General features: G+C 43.0%; 5 protein-coding genes across 6 annotated transcripts; 2 read left to right on the top strand and 3 right to left on the bottom strand.

Moving 5' to 3' along the window:
- Nucleotides 1-259: 259 nt before the first annotated feature.
- LOC119225319 (C5a anaphylatoxin chemotactic receptor 1-like) lies at nucleotides 260-2,720 on the top strand. The gene is made up of 2 exons (XM_037483101.2): nucleotides 260-1,317; nucleotides 1,402-2,720. The coding sequence occupies exons 1-2, from the start codon at nucleotides 413-415 to the stop codon at nucleotides 1,439-1,441; spliced, it is 945 nt and encodes a 314-aa protein (XP_037338998.1). The 5' UTR covers nucleotides 260-412; the 3' UTR covers nucleotides 1,442-2,720.
- Nucleotides 2,721-3,815: 1,095 nt separating this feature from the next.
- Nucleotides 3,816-4,706, top strand: LOC119225101 (somatostatin receptor type 2-like). The gene has a single exon (XM_037482776.2). The coding sequence runs from the start codon at nucleotides 3,816-3,818 to the stop codon at nucleotides 4,704-4,706; it is 891 nt and encodes a 296-aa protein (XP_037338673.2).
- A 2,336-nt stretch (nucleotides 4,707-7,042) lies between these two features.
- LOC119225525 (protease-associated domain-containing protein 1-like) lies at nucleotides 7,043-9,177 on the bottom strand. Its single transcript, XM_037483434.2, has 5 exons — nucleotides 8,886-9,177; nucleotides 8,547-8,647; nucleotides 8,346-8,455; nucleotides 7,806-7,973; nucleotides 7,043-7,719 (listed from the first exon to the last, which is right to left on the bottom strand). Exons 1-5 carry the CDS (start codon nucleotides 8,959-8,961, stop codon nucleotides 7,599-7,601), a joined length of 576 nt encoding a protein of 191 aa, XP_037339331.2. The 5' UTR covers nucleotides 8,962-9,177; the 3' UTR covers nucleotides 7,043-7,598.
- A 547-nt stretch (nucleotides 9,178-9,724) lies between these two features.
- il12b2 (interleukin 12B 2) lies at nucleotides 9,725-13,619 on the bottom strand. The gene is made up of 8 exons (XM_062562169.1): nucleotides 13,593-13,619; nucleotides 12,598-12,673; nucleotides 12,239-12,496; nucleotides 11,999-12,104; nucleotides 11,721-11,908; nucleotides 11,374-11,522; nucleotides 11,186-11,296; nucleotides 9,725-9,904 (listed from the first exon to the last, which is right to left on the bottom strand). The coding sequence occupies exons 1-8, from the start codon at nucleotides 13,617-13,619 to the stop codon at nucleotides 9,767-9,769; spliced, it is 1,053 nt and encodes a 350-aa protein (XP_062418153.1). The 3' UTR covers nucleotides 9,725-9,766.
- A 1,458-nt stretch (nucleotides 13,620-15,077) lies between these two features.
- Nucleotides 15,078-17,861, bottom strand: LOC119225329 (transcription factor BTF3-like). Of its 2 annotated transcripts, none has more exons than XM_037483115.2 (6): nucleotides 17,736-17,861; nucleotides 16,890-16,958; nucleotides 16,675-16,788; nucleotides 16,392-16,593; nucleotides 15,620-15,685; nucleotides 15,078-15,446 (listed from the first exon to the last, which is right to left on the bottom strand). In XM_037483115.2, the coding sequence occupies exons 2-6, from the start codon at nucleotides 16,956-16,958 to the stop codon at nucleotides 15,400-15,402; spliced, it is 498 nt and encodes a 165-aa protein (XP_037339012.1). In that variant the 5' UTR covers nucleotides 17,736-17,861; the 3' UTR covers nucleotides 15,078-15,399. The 2 variants fall into 2 exon arrangements, with proteins under 2 accessions (XP_037339012.1, XP_037339013.1); XM_037483116.2 differs by having other exon boundaries at nucleotides 15,620-15,682.
- Between the last annotated feature and the right edge of the window lie 169 nt (nucleotides 17,862-18,030).

The following is an 18,030-nucleotide window of genomic DNA, read 5'->3' as shown; positions in this document are numbered from 1 at the left end:
CTCCGATGATCTCCTTACACGTAGAGAGAAGTCAATGTAAAGCAATACAAAACGTAGCAAATATATTTAATATTCCATGGAGGTTTGAAGGAGAGGCCCTATAGTGACCCGCGCTCATTCATTTGCAAATGTTTGTTTTGCAAAATGCACCTTTGGATTTATGCTGGAGCAAGTGTGTTTTGTACTTTGGATGGAATTTATAGGCCAAGTGGCTCATTTATAACTAACAAACGAGACCCTGAAAGAGTGGCACGGAAAGCCCAAGTGGCACGAACGAGCCACCAAAGCATCTCTTGTTTTTTTACCATTACCAAACGCGTGTTGTGATTAGGCCTAATTTATTCTGGCTATGCGTCTGACGTACATAGGCCCCTTCAGAGATGAATACATCCTGAGCAGGACTTATCTATAAATGCGACGTGCCGTGTCCGTGTTGCCGCGGAGTGGCGGAATGCTTCTGAACGCCTCCATCCCTCTGTCGGTAGACTTCCACGCGTGGGAGGACTACCTCATCTTCACCTTCCACATCCTGTTCGCCACGTGCGCCGTGCCGATCGCCGGCTCGGTGGTCGTCGCCATCTCCTGCACGCGCTCCCTGCGCGGCCAGAACCGTTTCATCTTCATGCTGAACACCAGCGTGAGCGACACGCTGACCGGCTTCTCGGTCTACTACCTGGGCCTCTTCGACGTCCAAGAGGGCTACCCGTCGAGAAACGGGACCTACTATATCCTCCCGTCGTTCCTCGGCGTCAACGTGCTGACCTTCCTCTTCGCCCAGTTCGACCGCTACTTCGCCGTGTGCCACCCGTTCTTCTACAACCGCCACGTCACAAGAGCCGCGGTGATCGGGATCTGCGCGTTCTGCTGGATCTACACGTACTCCATCGTCACCGCGCAGAACCTGGTGCCGATCTCCATGGCGGCTCAGATCAACGCGTTCGGCGTGATGACCCTGCAGATCATAGTTTTCGTGAAGGTGTTGATGACGATCAAGCTGTACATCATAGCCCGGAGCCACCTGGGGAGGGAGGCGCCCAGCTCGGAGCGAGAAAACAAGAAGGAGTCGCTGCGCATCATCGTGTTCGTGGTCATCTCCTTCCTGGCGCTGTGGTGCCCGTCCTTCATCAACATCATACTGAGGCAGCTGACGCGGAAAGGTATGAGGTTCAGGAACGAGGCCACCAATCTGTTCGCCAGTATGGCCCGCCTGAACGCGCTCGTGACCCCGTCGGTGTACATCTGGGGCAGCCCGGCGCTGCGGCAGGCCGTGTGGAGGACGGTGTGGCGGAGGGTGTTCTCCTGCCGCCGGGGGGCGAGGTGAGAGGCGGCTGCGTGCTTTTGGCATATCGCTGATATGTTTGTATGCAATACATTAACGCATTAACTCTTTTCTTTTCCCAGATTCGGCTTTCACTGTGATGATGAAGCAGCGTCAGCATGAGGAGAAACTGTTAAAGAAAATGACTCTCAACAAAAGAGACAATTCAGGCAATCAATACCAACACTTCTATTTGGAAATATTATTGTATTCACAATAATTAATAACGGCCCCTTTGCATAAGTACAGAAAAGCATGTAAACTGTCTCTGTTCCTCATCTCCAACTGGATTGTGTTTTTTTATGTCCGGGATAACGCGTCTCCACCGACGGGGACATCCGTTTTCGGGCCTGTGTTCGGTGTCTGTTCATGCGACTTACGAGTTGAAATAATCATCATTTAATAAAAAATAATCAGATTAATTCCATGCAAGCAATGCACATTTTAAATGTCTAATGCCCCCATCACGTTGGCGGTAAGATGCCCATCTACCACAAGCAAGGAGACATATTGTGTTTATAATCATCAGACAATAATGCGACAATCAGGGCGCATGAGTTGGTGTTTGCTACATTCAGCGGATGTCCAGCTCTGATGTTGGGGGACAATCTGTCTTGGTTTGCGAAGTTTGGTTGAACCAAACATTTTGAAGTGGAGCTCTTCTTGGTTCTGGATTGGTTGGCTTTTTGACTTGACGGAGAGCTCACGTTGCCGCGTCTCTGCACGCAGATAATGTGAACACAGTGGCATTTGAAATGTAACTTCTGTACCTTGTACACAATGTAACTTAATAACCTGTTATATGTAAACCATGCTTTTTATTGCAGAATAACGAGGAGCAGGACGGCAGCAGCAGGTTTTTACTACTTCAGGGCCACGGTGTTGCGCTGCTTCTTGTCTCCTAAACAACGACATTCATACGCTATTCATTTACAGAAACAAATTGTTGTTATGTCGATGTGAGGAAACTGTTCAAAATGTTCATATACATTTAGTACGAGACAAGTGCTTTTTGATGGCACTGTCGAATGGTTAGTTGAATGGTTTACGTTTTATGTTCTATCATAATAATCATCATTTTTTTGCGAGACTTTTAGTTATAATGTATGCATCATTTATGTTTTAATTTGTGTTAGTTGAATGGTTTGCGTTTTATGTTCTATAATAATAATCATTAATATTTTTTGCGAGATTCGTTATAATGTATGCATCATTTATGTTTTAATTTGTGTGAGTTTTACAAAGCCCGTGTACATGTGGGGGAGGCCTTGGTCCGGACCGTGTGGGGCATTGTGTGTCCGAGGTGCAGCAGGTAAGAGGGGAAACGGCGATATAAACATTAAAGGGGACCGTAAATACAAATTAAACTAAATTAAATAAACTATAATTTTTTTTAACTGTTCTTCACATGCTGCCTTGCTTTGAACCGTGACATTGTCATTTTAAACTGCAGTGGCATTGTACAATTTCAATTATTTTATTTAATTTACTAATATATACATTTGAATAGACTACAATACAACATGACGTATGAGAAGGAACATCCGTGAAGTGAGTTAAGTTAGACAGAAATGTCGCTCCAATGTTGCTCTGACGATTACCAACCAAGAAGCGATGTAACCAAAGTGAATTTAAATCGAACCTCTCTTGTGGAAATACAGGTTGAGCACCAACGCTAGGAATGGGAGTTGTGCCCACTTTCTACGTCAGAGACATCGTCTATTTGATTTATTTTGCGCTATTCATGGAAGTGAATAGCGCAATAGCTTGTTATGGTTATTATGCGAATTTTCATTATAATAATGTATGAATACCTATTATTATTATTATGATTACATCTACGTGGTCTAATATATTGTATAGATTTATAAAAAAACAATTGTGCTGCTTTTGTAACACTCATCTTTAATCTTCAATCTATAGGTTACTCATTGGCACATTGATATTCTAAAGACAATACAATAATTCAAAACATTTATTTTTAAAGAAGTCTTCAGTCTTCCCACTGCTCCAATGAAGACTGCACTCGAAGAGGTGCGTTCATTTAAATGTAACGCCTCTTGTTTGAATAAAGTTCGAAATATAGTTATTCCTCATACGCACACAATGTTTTTCATTATAAAGATAATCGAATTGTTGCATACAAATCTGAAAACATTTTGTTTGGTATGTTCACATGTACAGCTGTCATTTAACAGGGGTATGTAATATCTCCTAACCAAACATCGGGGGGTGGTCCTATGATATGTCTTTTTTACTAAAGGTATTCTGAATTTTCTGAATTATTATTATTGTTATAATTGTTATTATCATCAACACTATATTCATATTAGTATTGTTATGTAAATGACCCCATGTCAGCATGGTTAGGTTGAGCGAAAACAAGAGAATAAAAAAGTCGGAGCCTCTCAAGAGATCCCGCCTCGTGCCATTCACGGCGGGGTTGGTCCCCATCCTATAACAAGGCGCGCGTGAGCGCAGGCTGCGCATTGAGACGATGCCGCCCTCCAACACCACGGGCTCCTTAGTGGGAGGAGGGGTCCCACTCTCGGTGCCGTTCGACGGACCCGGGGATTACTTAATTTTCATTTTCCAGATCGTGTTCGCTACCAGCACCGTGCTGGTAGCCGGGCCCGTGGTCGTCACCATCTTGGCCACGAGAGCCCTCCGTCTCCAGAACCGGTTTGTGTTCATGCTGAGCACCAGTATCTGTGACACTCTGGTGGGCTTTTCGGTGTATTATCTCGGCCTGTTCGACGTTTACGAGGGATATCCGCCCAGAGGTGGGACGTATAACATCCTACCCTCGCTCCTGGGGGTCAACATACTGACGTTTATGTTCGCGCAGTTCGACCGGTACTTGGCCGTGTGCCACCCGTACGTGTACAGCCGCTTCATCAGCAGGAAGCTGGTGGTCGGCGTCAACGTGTACTGCTGGCTTTACAACATCGCCCACCTGGTCGTCAGGAATCTGCTGCCCCCCTCCAAAGCGTCACAGCTGTATGTGTCCAGTATTATAGTCTTACAGATCATCGTTGTCACCAAAGTCGTCATGACCATTAAACTGTACGTGGTTGCTAGAGTCCAGGTGGACAGGGAGCCCCCCGGCGCGGAGAAAGAGAGCAAGAAGGAATCCTTGAGGATTCTTATCTTCGTGGTCGTTAGCTTCTTGGTGTTGTGGGGCCCGTCGTTTGTGAACATCATCATCCGATTCGGCTCAGGGGGAGGGCTGATGTTTAGGAACGAAGCCACCAACGCGTTCGCCATAATGGCTCGCTTCAACGCGGTGTGCACGCCGTCCGTGTACATCTGGGGGAGTCCGGCTCTGAGAGAGGCCCTGGTCCGGACCGTGTGGGGCCGAGTGTGTCCGAGGTGCCGCGGGAAGTAACGGTGGAAAGACCCTCGTGGTACATATTCTATATTTACATGTTAAGGCTATATCTCTTTGTCTTTTGAGTCGGGGGGGGGGGGGGGGGGGCAACGGCCTGGAGATAACAAGAAGAACGAGAAATGCATGGCTTGGTGTTTCCTCCTTCGCTCCAGCACGCTGAATCATTTTTTGTTTCTATAAGTTTAAGTTTTTATGCACGCTTTTACGAAAATGTCTTTACTGCACCCGCATCCATATCAGAAAAGTTAAAGAAAAATGTTTAAGTCAGTTGGAAGTAATTCATTGAAGATGTGGGTTTTATATTTATCACATTTATTATGGTGGGTGGGAAGTAAGTATCTGTCCAGGTAAACGTGACAAGGGAAGAGCACTTTTGTACATAAACTGAAGGAATATATATATTGATATATATTGAAATGATTGATGTTATTGTAAAACAAAGAGTTGATACATCATTAGCTTTTGTGGTGTTTTAATAATTATATTTAGTGCATAAAGTGTATTGTGTTGTGGTTTTGCTTTTGCCGTTAAGCATTTAACATCCTCACGAAATGAAAGGGTCTAACTCTCTATAGAACATTAAGCAGAAGGAATGAGAATAAACAAAACTGCACATGCATATCTAATTTTGTTTTAATTATGAAAAAATACATTAAATCAATACACAGCAGCTTTCATCACAGAGGATGAGTATTGGCATTGGCTAAATGTTAAGCCCTCAACGATCCAAACACCAAAGCAGCAAAACACTTACTAACACAAATGTCATTCATTTTCATTCAATATCCTTAATTTATTAATATGTATCTCTATTTGTTCTAAGAGAAACGGCTATTGTATGATCAATAATGACTGTCACATTGTAAGGCAATAGAATGTGGAATTATTAACGATGCTACATTACCCAAATGCTGAGACAAATACAAACGTTCATAAACTCTGCTTTTCTACTTTTAACATGACAACTGCACACAATACTAGATTTGTAACCTCTGCTTTTATACCGAATGTGCCTTAAAGTAAATTAGAGCATTAATCTGATTTTAAATGTTCTTCCATATCAAATACTTTACATTTCAGCTAAATCAAATAGGCAATTATAATATTATTAGCAGAGATTCCTCATCTAAAATAAAGCTCAGTGAAGACAAAGAAAAACTCCCCCTGACAAGAGGCTCATTGTGGACACCACCCGCTCCCTAGATGGTGATGCAATAAGACAGCAGGGAAAATTATAGATGTTTGTAAGAAGATATCGATGCTTGGATGAAGTCATCCTCTTTGGGGTGGTTCATGTTTTTTGCTGGACGGTGTTAGAGAAGATTAACATCTCCGGACTTTGTCCGTTCTCAACACTTTCATCTCCGTTTCTGTTCGACAGTTTTATTATCCTTGTTTCTCTGTAACTTGTTATATTCTGAATCTTAAACCGAGTTCGCTCTCAGCCTTTGAAGTTTTTTCATTGAGACGCACCGACCTTAGAAAAGGGGTACGAACAGCGGACAGGGTGAGCCCCCGGGGTCAGGCTGAGGTCCATCCCCCATACGGACACCCCACACCCCACGGGGAGGGACAGGGGCAGGTCCCGTGGAGCTTGAAAGAGATGAACAGGTCCGCTTCTAACGTATCTTCCGTATTTCCGAGCCATCAATTTTATTGGGAGATTTAAATATATTTTTTTTATTTGCTCCGTGGCAGTCGTGATTAATGACGATTGAACAATCCTGAAAAAAGTTCTCGAAGTTGACTGTAGAGGTTGACAAAAATAACCTGTAGACTAACTTTGAAGCGGACCCACGACCCGTGTGGCGACCCTCCCCCGTACTACGCCCCTTTCACTCGCAGTGACGGGTGCAGTGTGACCGGGATCATGCATTTTAAACACTTCTCAGGGTTCCCACTAGGAGATCTCGCGAGAAGTGTTTCTCGTCTTACGAGAAGTTAATGGGGAAACGCCACAGCTATATAAATATCTATGGGAAACACCGCCCGTCCGAGTAAAGTCAAATAGGGGGATCTCACTAAGAATAACGAGAGCGCGTGAACTCGCGTCACACTAACATCTAGATTTGTCCTACCCAAAATAACAGGAATATACGGTAACCCGAAACTTGGAAAGAAAACGCGCCTTGCTGCAGAGGCCATCAGAGTAAAGCTGCATTGAATATAGCATCTTCACTGGCAAGTTTTTTCAAACTGGCAGGTCAGCAGGTTGACAGTTTGCTAAAACTCATACATGAAAAGAAAAAAAAAACGTTGTGTCTCCTCCAAGTCTACCACATGTGTTTGAAATGTTTTGTGCTATACTTTTTTCCAGGATTTTAAACAATGTATTGACATCTTAGCACGTTTTTATTAAAGATACAAGAGAATAAACAAAACATCATCAAAATCCATTTAATATCCAAGTGGGAAAACAATTTCTCATGTCATTGATCAGCTGCCTTTAATGGAAGAAAAAATTGGTGTATTGTGACCACCAATGTGTCTACTTTTTAATTTATTTTTGGCAGTCAAGACTCTGCTTTTGTGCTTGTATTAGTACATTGTGAAAACAGTCTGTACCTAACAGAAAATGTAGTGGTTTAAAAATTGTAGGTGTGCCTCAGAAAGGCCATTAATGATTTTATGAAAGAGGAAAACCCCTTTATATCAATTAACCATATGAGGAACATGTGTTGAAATTTAACTATGCAAATAAGCAGGAGTTTATTCTTATTTTACAGGGAGATGACATTCAAGGTTTGCTCTATTAGCTCATTTTACTGGCTTGTTTATTTGTTGAACACTGAAGAACTTTCCTCATTCCGCACTGACAGGATATGCGCTGATGACCAAACCCTGTTTATAGAGTGAGGAGGTGCTTGAAGTTGTGGTTGCGCGTCATTTCTACCACAGTGTCCACGGGGGCTGCTTGAGTGGGAACGAGGCCAACGAGGAAACATTGACAGGAATGGAAATGACGGCCCACGGCAGGGCTTGTCTCTCAAGCGATCGTCTGATCATCATTCTACATGGAACATTCAAAGGCTGGTGTTAGTCCCTATTTTTATTGGGTTAATCCAAAATGAATAGATATGAATATGATAGTCTTACCCGTCCCGTCCCAGCAGGAACAGGGCAGGAATGCTTGGTTTGGCAGGGCTTCCGTCGGCAATCATGTCGAGGTACTGACTGTCATTGTCCGCTGTGTCATCAGCAATCAGGACGGCTTTGCCTCCGGCTTCCTCCACGTGTCGGGCCTTTTGTACGAAGGAGCAACCTCTGCAGGGCGCACAGACAGACGTCTCTCGTTTTTAAATACAAGTACCAGATGTATCATTTTAGACAAAGAGCCCAGCTCTGCAAAGTTTGTTCTCTACAAATTGCTCTTAAAAAAAAAAAAAGAAATCAAGCAAGACTATTCTTTTTGAGGATTTGATGTTTAACACAACACAGTAAATTGATATTCTCAATGCTTGGTACTAACTATCTTCAGAGTATTATTTAGGGTTAAGAGGGGAAGAAGTCAACGTCAATAACCAGTCTTTATCAAGCAGCTTCATATTAGAAAACAACAATTTCATTCACACTCGCCTCCCCCCTCCATCAGAGCATCCAGGCTGATACAGGGGGGAGCCACTATAGCTCACATACCCTCTTTCCACCAGCACCACTTGTCCCTGGATGATTTCTCTGTCCTCCAACTCAGAGCAGCCGTCTGCCGGGTCCGAAGGCACAAGGAAGATGTGATCGTACGAGGACGTCTGGGGGGGGGGGGTTAATTTAGGTGGTGAGTGTGGCTTTTGCAATCCATTGACAAAGAATATATGAGAAATTGAGAAAAGGGACACTAACAAAATCTCCTCCAAAGTCTTTAGCAGGTGCTGCGCTGAAGATGTAACCGATCTCCTCCGGACTGATAACCCGGAAATAAAGCAGCTCATTGATCCCGAGACCTGGCCAGACCAGAAGGAGAAGTTAGTGAGCTTATGGATATGTGGATTCGAGCATCGTCAGCATTAAGTCAATTAAGTCAGTGTTTGATTAAAAAACAGCAGCACGGCGAAAATTCACAGGTAACAGAAGCCAGAGCGAGCTTCCGTAACAACGACCCGTTAGCTAGCGTTAGCTAAATTAGCTCTTTATTAGCGTTTGAACCCCCTCGAGCCCCCCTCCCCTTCTTAACATACTCACCTGACACGCGACTGAAGTGCATGAAAACAGTCCAGAGATACAAAACTAAAGCAGTCGTCCGAAGCACCTTCGCCATATTCAAGGCATTTGTAGAGCTCCTCGGCGTTACATAGACGGGTCTGTGCAGTACCTGTTCATTTGTGCTTCTGTATATTAGCGTTAGCTGCGGTCCTTTCGATAACACTTAGCACGGATAGTTAGCAGGTACTTCCGGGCTTCTTGTCACGCGCATGCGTATCTCGCATCCGCATGCACGGATCACCCTGCTGGCCGGGGGTCGCGAGGCGAAGCAGAGCCTTTAGGCCCCGTTTGCACTCTCTGTTTTTTCTACAGCTGTCCTAACTCACTGCTTAATGTGAAGTAGCAGCCGTAAACCAATAAAATAAATAGTTAATAAAATAACTTGCTTTCTTGCAGAGAATAAGCTGACACATTTGATTAAATTCTCATGTAATGTTTTTTAAACTGTATGTAAAGGCTGCAAGTCATGCTGTCAAAATGAGGTAATCAATATATTTCATAGGCAACCTTTAGGCTGATCACCACTTGATGTTTTAATTTAATCCAGCTTCTTTTGGTCCCAAAGAATGCAGGTTTACTCTTATGTGTTTTAATAACATTATAATCATATTAAAAGAGCATTTACTCAGATATTTTTAAAGTCATCCTTCATATACCTGAAAGTTTATAAACCACTTGAACAATACTACTTTTCTGAACATATAGATTTATTGCATAAATATACCGGGCACCATCCCCAATGTTTGCTTCAGAAAAAAACACCCAAATCTGTATGTATTATTACCAAAAAATAAATGTACTTTAAGTAAATAGTGGTGTTTATTTCCAATATGACAAGATCCTTGTTGCAATGCATATTCTTATTGAGATTCTTTGTGTTTCTTCCTTTTATTTTTGCGTCTCTTCTTGCAGCTGTCCAAGAATCCAGATGGTAACTCTGGGCAGCAAGATATTGCTGCGTTTTTGCATTTGCATCGGCTCTTTTTCCCCGTTATGACCTGCAATGAGTTTATGGACAAATTAGGATCTGAAGCTATGACAAGAAAACTGTATAAGAAATGCTTACAACATTGAATGCCTAAAATTAAATGAGTCCCTGCAAGTTGTGTCTATAGATATCAAGAATGTAGAATTTACTGCTCCGGCTTCAAACCAGGTAACCTCTGGCCCAGGTGTCTCTATGCCCAGCTCTGGGGCTTTGAGCTGGCAGCCAATATATTGATTTGTGACTGCAGCAACAAAAGGATGCATTTCTGGCATATTAACCAATTTCAGTGATTAATAGATTCAAATGTTAACCTCTTAACCTGATGATGTTGTAAACTATTCAAGAAAAAATTGTATAATTAATTTTAAGTTTAAGTAAACTTAATATAATAATTTGATATATTAAACTTATATAAAAGCCTGGTATTGGAAGTTTTACTACCCAAACTAGGTAATCGTATCAAATGAAAGATAGAGAATTCATTGGTGGAGCGCTTCCATTGTCTGTTTACTACCAACTAAAAATAGTTGAATATTATATATATAAATACAGACAACCATTATACCAGTTACTGGAGTCTTGTGATCAACATAATGATTAGTAACTAAAAGTACAAGCATTTAATGTGTCTTCATCTCATGTCTGGCTAGGAATATACAGTACACAACTGGCTTATGTTGCTAGTATTTTGTCCACCCCACATGTAGATGAAGTAGATAAGTGTGGACCGATGCCTTGTAGTACACATGACATGAGCAGCACGTGAATAAAGAAGGAACATGTATAAGGAAGGAAGCACAATGCTATTTTAATAGTCGCTTGTTTTTTCACGGCGTCAAAGCACCAGAATACAAAGAAATGCTGTCAAAGTCTGAGATAGCAGATAAACACTTATGTGGAATTGTTCCCCGTGAAGCCCTATTTTTCATGGTTTATAAGATTTCATATTGAATCAGAGGAGAATTCTTTAATAATAATAATAATGGGGGTTTGCTCTGGTTTTGGTGTATTTGATTCAGAATAAATAATAAATATTAACAATAAATACTCAAAATAAATAATTCAAATAATATACATTGTACGTGTTTATATAACATGAATATATTAAATATAAAATAACAATATTTCATTTAAATATATTAATTACATCTATTCATTATATTAAATACATAAATAAAATGTGTAAAAAATCTAATTCTGGTTTGTGTTATCTCTCAGCCATCAGTGTGGGATTTCCCCAAAAGGAAGACAGCAAGAATGAAGAAAACAGACGAACACATCAGTGGGTTACGTTTTTCCAATCGGTCCACTCGCTCCAGGCTGAGAGGACCAGAGAGTCTCTGGAACGAACCCTCAGCTGGCTGACGCCCTTCGGCAGGAGGACAAAGGAGGAGTATTCTTTCTGCGATAAGACAGGTCACAAAGTAAGCAAAAGAAAGACATGAAAAGCAGGAGAGAATACATGGACTGTGTGTTTACCCTGCCGTCATCTTTCAAAATGTACTCGATTTGGTGTTCCAGGCTGAAGAAGCTGTGAGGGGTCGACCAGCTGGGCGGGGGGACAACAGTCACGTTCAGGTTGTCCTCCCCCTCCTGACACGTCACAATCTGGGGACTATCGGGTTTGACTGGACGGAAGAAAAAAAGGGCATCATGTGCATTCTTTTCCAATTTCACTAATTGTAACTGTAGCTATTTTCTTATTATTCAAATTCACACTGAATCGTGTCATTATGGTTTTTATGCAGAAAACACCTAGGTTAGAAAGTTAATTTTCTGAAAAATGGACCAATCTAAAGACAAACGCTGGTCTTATGTCTGCTCACCGATGTCCCTCAGGTAAAACCTCTGGGTCGTCCTGACGACGGAGAGGTGCACGATGGCCTCAGCAGTGAGTTCCAGCATAGTGCTTTCCTCGGCGTAGCGCGACACAGGGTGGGACAACTCCAAATGGAACGTCCCGTCCTCCAGCCGATGGCCGCTGATCCAGCGACACGACTTCCTGGCCTCGGTGCTGCGGGGGGGGGGGGGGTAAAAACACTTCAGAAAGGCACAATTCTGTCCGCATGAAATAGTTTGCAGGACTTCGACTGAGTAACTTTACCAGTCACGGCCCAGTCCGAGACGCACTGCGCTATGTTCACTGCTGGTCCACTCACAGCTGAAGGTGCAGTCGTAAGACTTTGCCCAACAGCTGAAGGAGGGAGAATCTACAAAGACAAACAACGTACGTAAAAACAGGTCGGAGTTTCCAGACTTGACACATTTTAGATGCCACAATGAGTTCCTCTATTTGTGGGGTGAGTGGCAGAAAGAAGGGAAAACGAAACCGGCAGCCTCTGACCTGACTCTTCTTCCCCGTCGGCCCTGAGCAGCAGAAAGGTGGATGATAACATCTCTGTTCCCCTCCAGCAGCTGTATTCTCCCAACATGGGTGTGTCCACCTCGGAGAGGGCCAGGTGGTGTCCGTGCTGCTGGGCATTGTCCTCGAGGTGAACGTCTTCCAGGGCCTCGCCGTGGAACTTCCACCTGACGGCTCCGGGGTCCTCCGTGCGGCAGGTCAGCGTGACGGGGTTTGCGTTGTTCCTCTTTGCCACCACGACTGCACATTTATGGGGAGGACAGGATGGACAGATTTAGAACCCTTCAGCGTGTCTTTTTTTTTTTTTTTTTAAATGTGCAGAGAGTAAAAAAGAGACATACAGTGTTCTGGGAAGTGGCTCAGTCCCTCTGCTCCAGTGAGGCTGACGAAGAGAAGCCCACATAACCACAGAGTATTCTGAGGGAACAGCAGGAGGAGGGTATTATTTGAAATGATCCATTCTTTCCATTAAAACCTCAATAATTATAACTTCAATTAAGAAATATGCAAATGATACATTTCAACAAGACTGGTTGAGAATATGAGGTATGATAATGCAATCTCTTATTCCAATAGTTATTTCTTACCATTTTAGATTAGTTCACACTGAAGGGACGCTTTGCAAAAGACCAAAAAAACCCCTGAAGAGCAGAAGTTCAGTGGTAGTAACCCCGAGGGTTGTGTGGTTCAACAGGCCACTGAGCATCTCTTTTTATATCGCTGCATGCATCATCCTCATGCCACCTCTGGAAGTGTGAGTGAAACCTGCTTAAAAAGCAGCTCTTCGCTGACGCATTTCCCCACTTTGCATTTCAAATCTAGTCAACGGTGTGGAGATGGAGATAAGAGATAATACGTGTGGGTGCTCAATGCGGCGGGGGGTTGCCCTCAACCTTTTAAATTGAAATACTACAGAGTAACACACTCTTGTGAAATACTACGTATTAGATTTCAAATCCTGGAATCATGCAAACAGAGCGCAAACCCACACACACACTCGGACACGCACACACGCGTATGCACACACACACACACACACACATGTGTTCTTCAATCTCTCCTCTTAAAAGAAGTTATCCAAATTTTCAACCTTACAAGTCTCCAGATCTCATGGAAAGAACACATGAAGAATAAGAATAGAAATGATTGTTAGTCTCCTTCAGCTCCAGAGATCTCTTTTTTGTGGAAGGGATACACTCAGTTTTTAGGTTCGAAAATCTTTATCTCGTCTAAAGATCAGTGATTTGTCATGAAGGTCATCCCCTCCCAGCCCCCCAGCATTGTGAGACATTTGATGGTTTAGAAGTTAAACACACAAAAGCAGAGCGAAAGACACCCTGAGCGTCCGTGCGCTCTTAGTCATGCACGGGCCACCCAAATTTTTCTGGCCAAATGTCAAAGGGGCAAAGCAACTCGAAAATTCAAACAAAAACTTTTTTGTTCTTGTGGTCATGTGGTCAGCTCATCCGTTATCACCTGATCCCATCACACGACCCACGGCAGGTGAAGCACTTCCTGGATAAACAAAGCCTTGGAGGCCTGCGTCCGGGTGTCCGATTCTCCTCCGTCCTCCTGCAGTCAGGAGGGGAGCTTCTTAGAATCTAAGTTGCGACCGCATTATGACCTGAAATTCTGCAAAACCAGTCATTCATCAGAAATAGTTTCAGTTCCTTAAAAGCGTATGTTGCATTATTCACTAATTTAATACACTCAAATAACTGCGCCGCCCCCCTCCTCCACCTCCGTGTTCTTAGTATTCAACAAGTGAGTGTGTTGAATTCCCAACACAGTTGGAAGTTACAACCAAACCTTCCAGTTACTTCATGGAAGCAGATCTATAGAGGACTAAAGGAGCAGACACAATTGCATGAATACGTTTCTCTACCGCACAACTCCCAATTGGTTTGGATTGTTTAAGTGCTGCTTTGTTTTTAAATGCGTGTGAGCAGTCAGACTCTGCGATGACGTCAGTTTCGAAAGCCGGCTCTGAGGTCATGTTAGTCCAGATGAAGGCACAGCCCGTCTAAGCCGAGTTTCATCATCCTCCTCAGAAGAGACACGTTTAACTGATGACTCATGTACACAGAAACATGTCATGATGTCATTTAAAGCCTACACAGCGGATCGCTGACCTTTGCTCACTGGACGGCAACATAATGAGCGGGAGACCATAGTCCAGCGGGGGACTCACAGGTGACGCCAGCAGTCGGGTGACCTTAGTGCAGCGGCAAAACCCCCCTGATGTAGTCAAATCATGATCTTCTAAAAGCTTTTTATTACGGTGTGACTGCAAGTAATTCAGATTTACAGAAACATCTCCAGCTCTTCTGTGTACCTACAACTGACGTGAGAAAGATGTGTGGTTTTTGTTCAGTTGTTAAATAAACAGTATGTACATGGGGGAGCTACTGTGCACAAGTTAGGTTCCAATCACCTGTGGACCTGACTTCAACCACGAGTTTGATGATTCAACTACTTTAAAACATGACGTAGGTATGCCAGAGCCCAGGATTCTGACCAGAATGCTTGAGTTTATTTAACTTGGTGACATGACAGGAGAAGACAGCTATCTGCTAGCAGCTAGTAAAAAAGCTTTTACAAAGATGGCACCAACACTAGAGGTATGGATGAAGACAAAAGAACCAAAGAGGAACAATATCGAAGTGGGAGAAATGGAAGATGTTCAACACATCAACGACAGTACAGAAGAGCACATGGATATTGACTCAGGACAGAGCCATCCAGACAGCCTGTTTATTTATATATACACGTGTGTGTGTTGAAAAGGCACAAATAAAGCTAAAAAAAACAAAAACACTACTTTGGTTCAATGCAATTTTTATTACATTATTCATTCGAGCGATACATTTGAGGCATTTAAGATAAAGGGTTTGCACATTCCACTGAATTAAATTTTTAATTTCTTATAGCAGAACGAGGAAAACCGAACCAGAGGATATATGAACACATAGGGAAAATAAGGAAAATGATTGTACATTTTAGCCTAATTGTCATGGTTACGATTTAAAAACGCCACTTTGTTTGTAGCCGCAGAGCAATTGGAGAAATTAACAGTTACAAATATGTTGCTGTGTCATAGTACAGTGGGCCAAGAGGGGCCTTCAAATGTTTGCTGATGTTGGTTAGTTTGCCTCGTCCTTCGAGGCCTCATCAAAGTTTTCAACCAGATCTAAGAATGAAAACAAGAGGGTAAAAAGAGGGCAAGAGGTGTCCATGAGTACATGTTCAGGCATACAAAGGAAACTTACAGAACAGAAACGTTATGTGACTCTTCAAATGATTTCTTCCATTAATACAATTAATGTGACGTGTTTTATAAAGTGGATGTGCGAATTTTCTCACCTGGAACGTCATCATCCTCCTCTTCCTCCTCTGCAATAACCATGGGGGCTTTGTTCTCTCCAGCTGCTAAGGGAGGAAGAACAAATAGTTGGTATAAGCAGTGCTTATAAATTGTAAACTATCCATTGATTATTCCCGAGAATTCTAAACAATTAAGCTACCCAAAATAAATATTAAAAGTGGTCTGAGGAGATTTCAATTATCTCCCAAGAACAAAAAAATGTAAGAAGATAATAGAGCCCATTTGTCCAGCACCCTTTAAAGGATTTTTGAGGAACACAGATTCATTTAAACAGCCCCTGACGTCCCTTTTCTTGGACAGGAAGATCCATATTTCTACTTCAGTTACTTGACTTTAGTGTTAAAATGGTTTGGACATTAAGTAAGTATTCTGCAGGCCAGATGATCAGATTAACTTTGAGTTTGGGGTCAAGGGATTAACTACAACAGTATGTAACATATTTAAGCCATTCAATAACTAAAATAAAGCTTTCAGCGTTGGGGGCAAAAAGGAACATTCAGGAAATATATTTGAAGTGAGTGCTATTATTAACTGAGGCCTATTCCGCATGTGGGTGATCTTAGCATATCCTGGTTTAGCTGGAACAGTTTGTGCTGCTTGATAAAGTTCTACTGTGATGGAAGGCAGTGGTGTCAGTGGCAATCCCACACTGTTGTGTCTCAGTCTAAAAGGCTTCCAGGATAGAGTCAACGGTTTTATAAAAATCATCCATGTTGAAACACCATTGCCGGGGGGGCCCTACGTGGGTACCTGGTTTGGGCAGGCTCTCTGCTAATCTCCTGAGGCTCGTGAGACTGTCGGCTCCCAGCTGGTTTAGGATTCCCGGGAGCATCTCTGTGAGCTGCTTGTTCTCGGCGTGGCCTGTGATCGTGAAGGTGTTGGCAGCCAAGGAGGCCTGAACCTTTGGATTGCTGAAGTGGATCACCGTCCCTTGGTTTGTGAACATATTCACCTAAAAGGGCAACACAAACAGAAAATGGTTTGAGGGCACAGTTGAAAGACTGAAGAAGGCCACACTGAATGCTGGCTGTACCTCCTCAATGCCGGAGATGTTGTTGACCCCCAGTTTTTTGAGGGAGAACTGCAGCTTCTTGTCATCGGCTGTTGCTGTCCTGTGCACAACCTTCTTCTTTCTGCGTGCTGACCCCTATGGAGAAAAACAATGAGCTATAATACATAGACCAATACCCAGATTTGATAATCTGGGTGGGGAGGGACAAACATTTTCTGGGATGTGTTCCCACTCACCTTGCCACCTATGCGGACCTGCGCCTGCAGTTTGGCGAGTTTCTCTTGGTTCATTATGAACTCCTTCATCTGACAAAGAACAGCATGCACACAGTGAATTTAATAAGCAACACAACGTTACAACTTATTCACTTTGAGGAAACTAATATTCATTACAGATTGCTGGGAAACATGAAAGCCTCCCATAATCATGCCATATTCAATTAAGAGATTTCACATTCATAAACCCGGATTGTTTTCCAACAGACGGATAGTAGTCCTTGAACGTTAAATGCGAATCAGAAATAAATAAATGCGACCAATGGTAGATTAATCCACATTTCATAATGGAAAAAGCACACAATGCATGGTGGGAACTGTCAATTAGCTAGACGACCGTACTGAACCCCCCCGGGGAATTCTTCCGTCGGCAGAGCATTCGAACAAGAATGTAGCGTTACAGCTGCCAGAAGTTCAAAAATAGCTGCAGTTTTTAGTCCCGACCCAAGTGAATCAGACAGAGGTGTTCGGCTGGAGTAGTGTGTTAAGTTGTGCGCCATCTGCAAATCAAACGCAACGGTGCACACTATCGAGACGGTGTGGTGTTGGCTCACGCTTGACCTTTCGACCAGAGAGGAAGGTAAAGCCTTTTTGCTTAACTCTGGTTCCTTGACGCTGTGGGCTTGTTAGCCCGCAAAGCTAAGGCGGCTAGCTCAAGCCAGCGTAAAACATAATGCTAGCAGCATGTCGTCGAGTCGAGCGTTTCTTCAACAGCGCGAAATGTAACTCAAGGAATTCATAGCTGTCTACAACGTCAACTATCTGAGCCTGGGACGTCGTAATAAGTCCACAGATACGTAAACTGACCTGGGAGTGTGTAAACACGCGGGTCACACAGTCGCTAGACGCTCCGAGAAAAGAGCGAGTACCGGAAGTGACGCCCTTAGATCAATAACTTGACGGATGAGCCCTCGGTCTTTCAAAATATCTGCTCACGAGTCTCTTAATTTACAGCGCCATCTAAATAATGAAATAGTCAAAAGTATAGTCAAAGCAGTTATTATACTAGTCACGTCTAATAACTGCTTTACATAACCAAATAAAAGTTAGTAAATCGGGAAAATATTATTTTTATTTTTACATTAATGTCTGTACATTTCAA

The sequence above is a fragment of the Pungitius pungitius genome, chromosome 5 (assembly GCF_949316345.1).
Source record: "Pungitius pungitius chromosome 5, fPunPun2.1, whole genome shotgun sequence".
Lineage (NCBI taxonomy): Eukaryota > Metazoa > Chordata > Actinopteri > Perciformes > Gasterosteidae > Pungitius > Pungitius pungitius.
Note: the sequence above shows the minus strand (reverse complement) of the source record. Positions and strands in the feature narration are given on the sequence as shown.

What these genes read in the sequence shown, in the direction of transcription:
- LOC119225525 (XM_037483434.2), bottom strand. Translation starts at nt 8,961, where the DNA reads ATGGCGAAGGTGCTTCGGACGACTGCTTTAGTTTTGTATCTCTGGACT. An exon ending in AAGACTTTGGAGGAGATTTT is followed by an intron (nt 8,456 to 8,546) that starts GTTAGTGTCCCT and finishes CCCCCCCCCCAG; the next exon opens with ACGTCCTCGTACGATCACAT. An exon ending in GTGGTGCTGGTGGAAAGAGG is followed by an intron (nt 7,974 to 8,345) that starts GTATGTGAGCTA and finishes TGCGCCCTGCAG; the next exon opens with AGGTTGCTCCTTCGTACAAA.
- LOC119225329 (XM_037483115.2), bottom strand. Translation starts at nt 16,958, where the DNA reads ATGAAGGAGTTCATAATGAACCAAGAGAAACTCGCCAAACTGCAGGCG. An exon ending in ACATCTCCGGCATTGAGGAG is followed by an intron (nt 16,594 to 16,674) that starts GTACAGCCAGCA and finishes TTGCCCTTTTAG; the next exon opens with GTGAATATGTTCACAAACCA. An exon ending in AGAGAGCCTGCCCAAACCAG is followed by an intron (nt 15,686 to 16,391) that starts GTACCCACGTAG and finishes TTCCTCCCTTAG; the next exon opens with CAGCTGGAGAGAACAAAGCC.
- LOC119225101 (XM_037482776.2), top strand. Translation starts at nt 3,816, where the DNA reads ATGCCGCCCTCCAACACCACGGGCTCCTTAGTGGGAGGAGGGGTCCCA.
- il12b2 (XM_062562169.1), bottom strand. Translation starts at nt 13,619, where the DNA reads ATGACTAAGAGCGCACGGACGCTCAGG. An exon ending in AGAGCGCACGGACGCTCAGG is followed by an intron (nt 12,674 to 13,592) that starts GTGTCTTTCGCT and finishes CTGTTCCCTCAG; the next exon opens with AATACTCTGTGGTTATGTGG. An exon ending in TTTTGAAAGATGACGGCAGG is followed by an intron (nt 11,297 to 11,373) that starts GTAAACACACAG and finishes GTCTTATCGCAG; the next exon opens with AAAGAATACTCCTCCTTTGT.
- LOC119225319 (XM_037483101.2), top strand. Translation starts at nt 413, where the DNA reads ATGCGACGTGCCGTGTCCGTGTTGCCGCGGAGTGGCGGAATGCTTCTG. An exon ending in TCCTGCCGCCGGGGGGCGAG is followed by an intron (nt 1,318 to 1,401) that starts GTGAGAGGCGGC and finishes TTCTTTTCCCAG; the next exon opens with ATTCGGCTTTCACTGTGATG.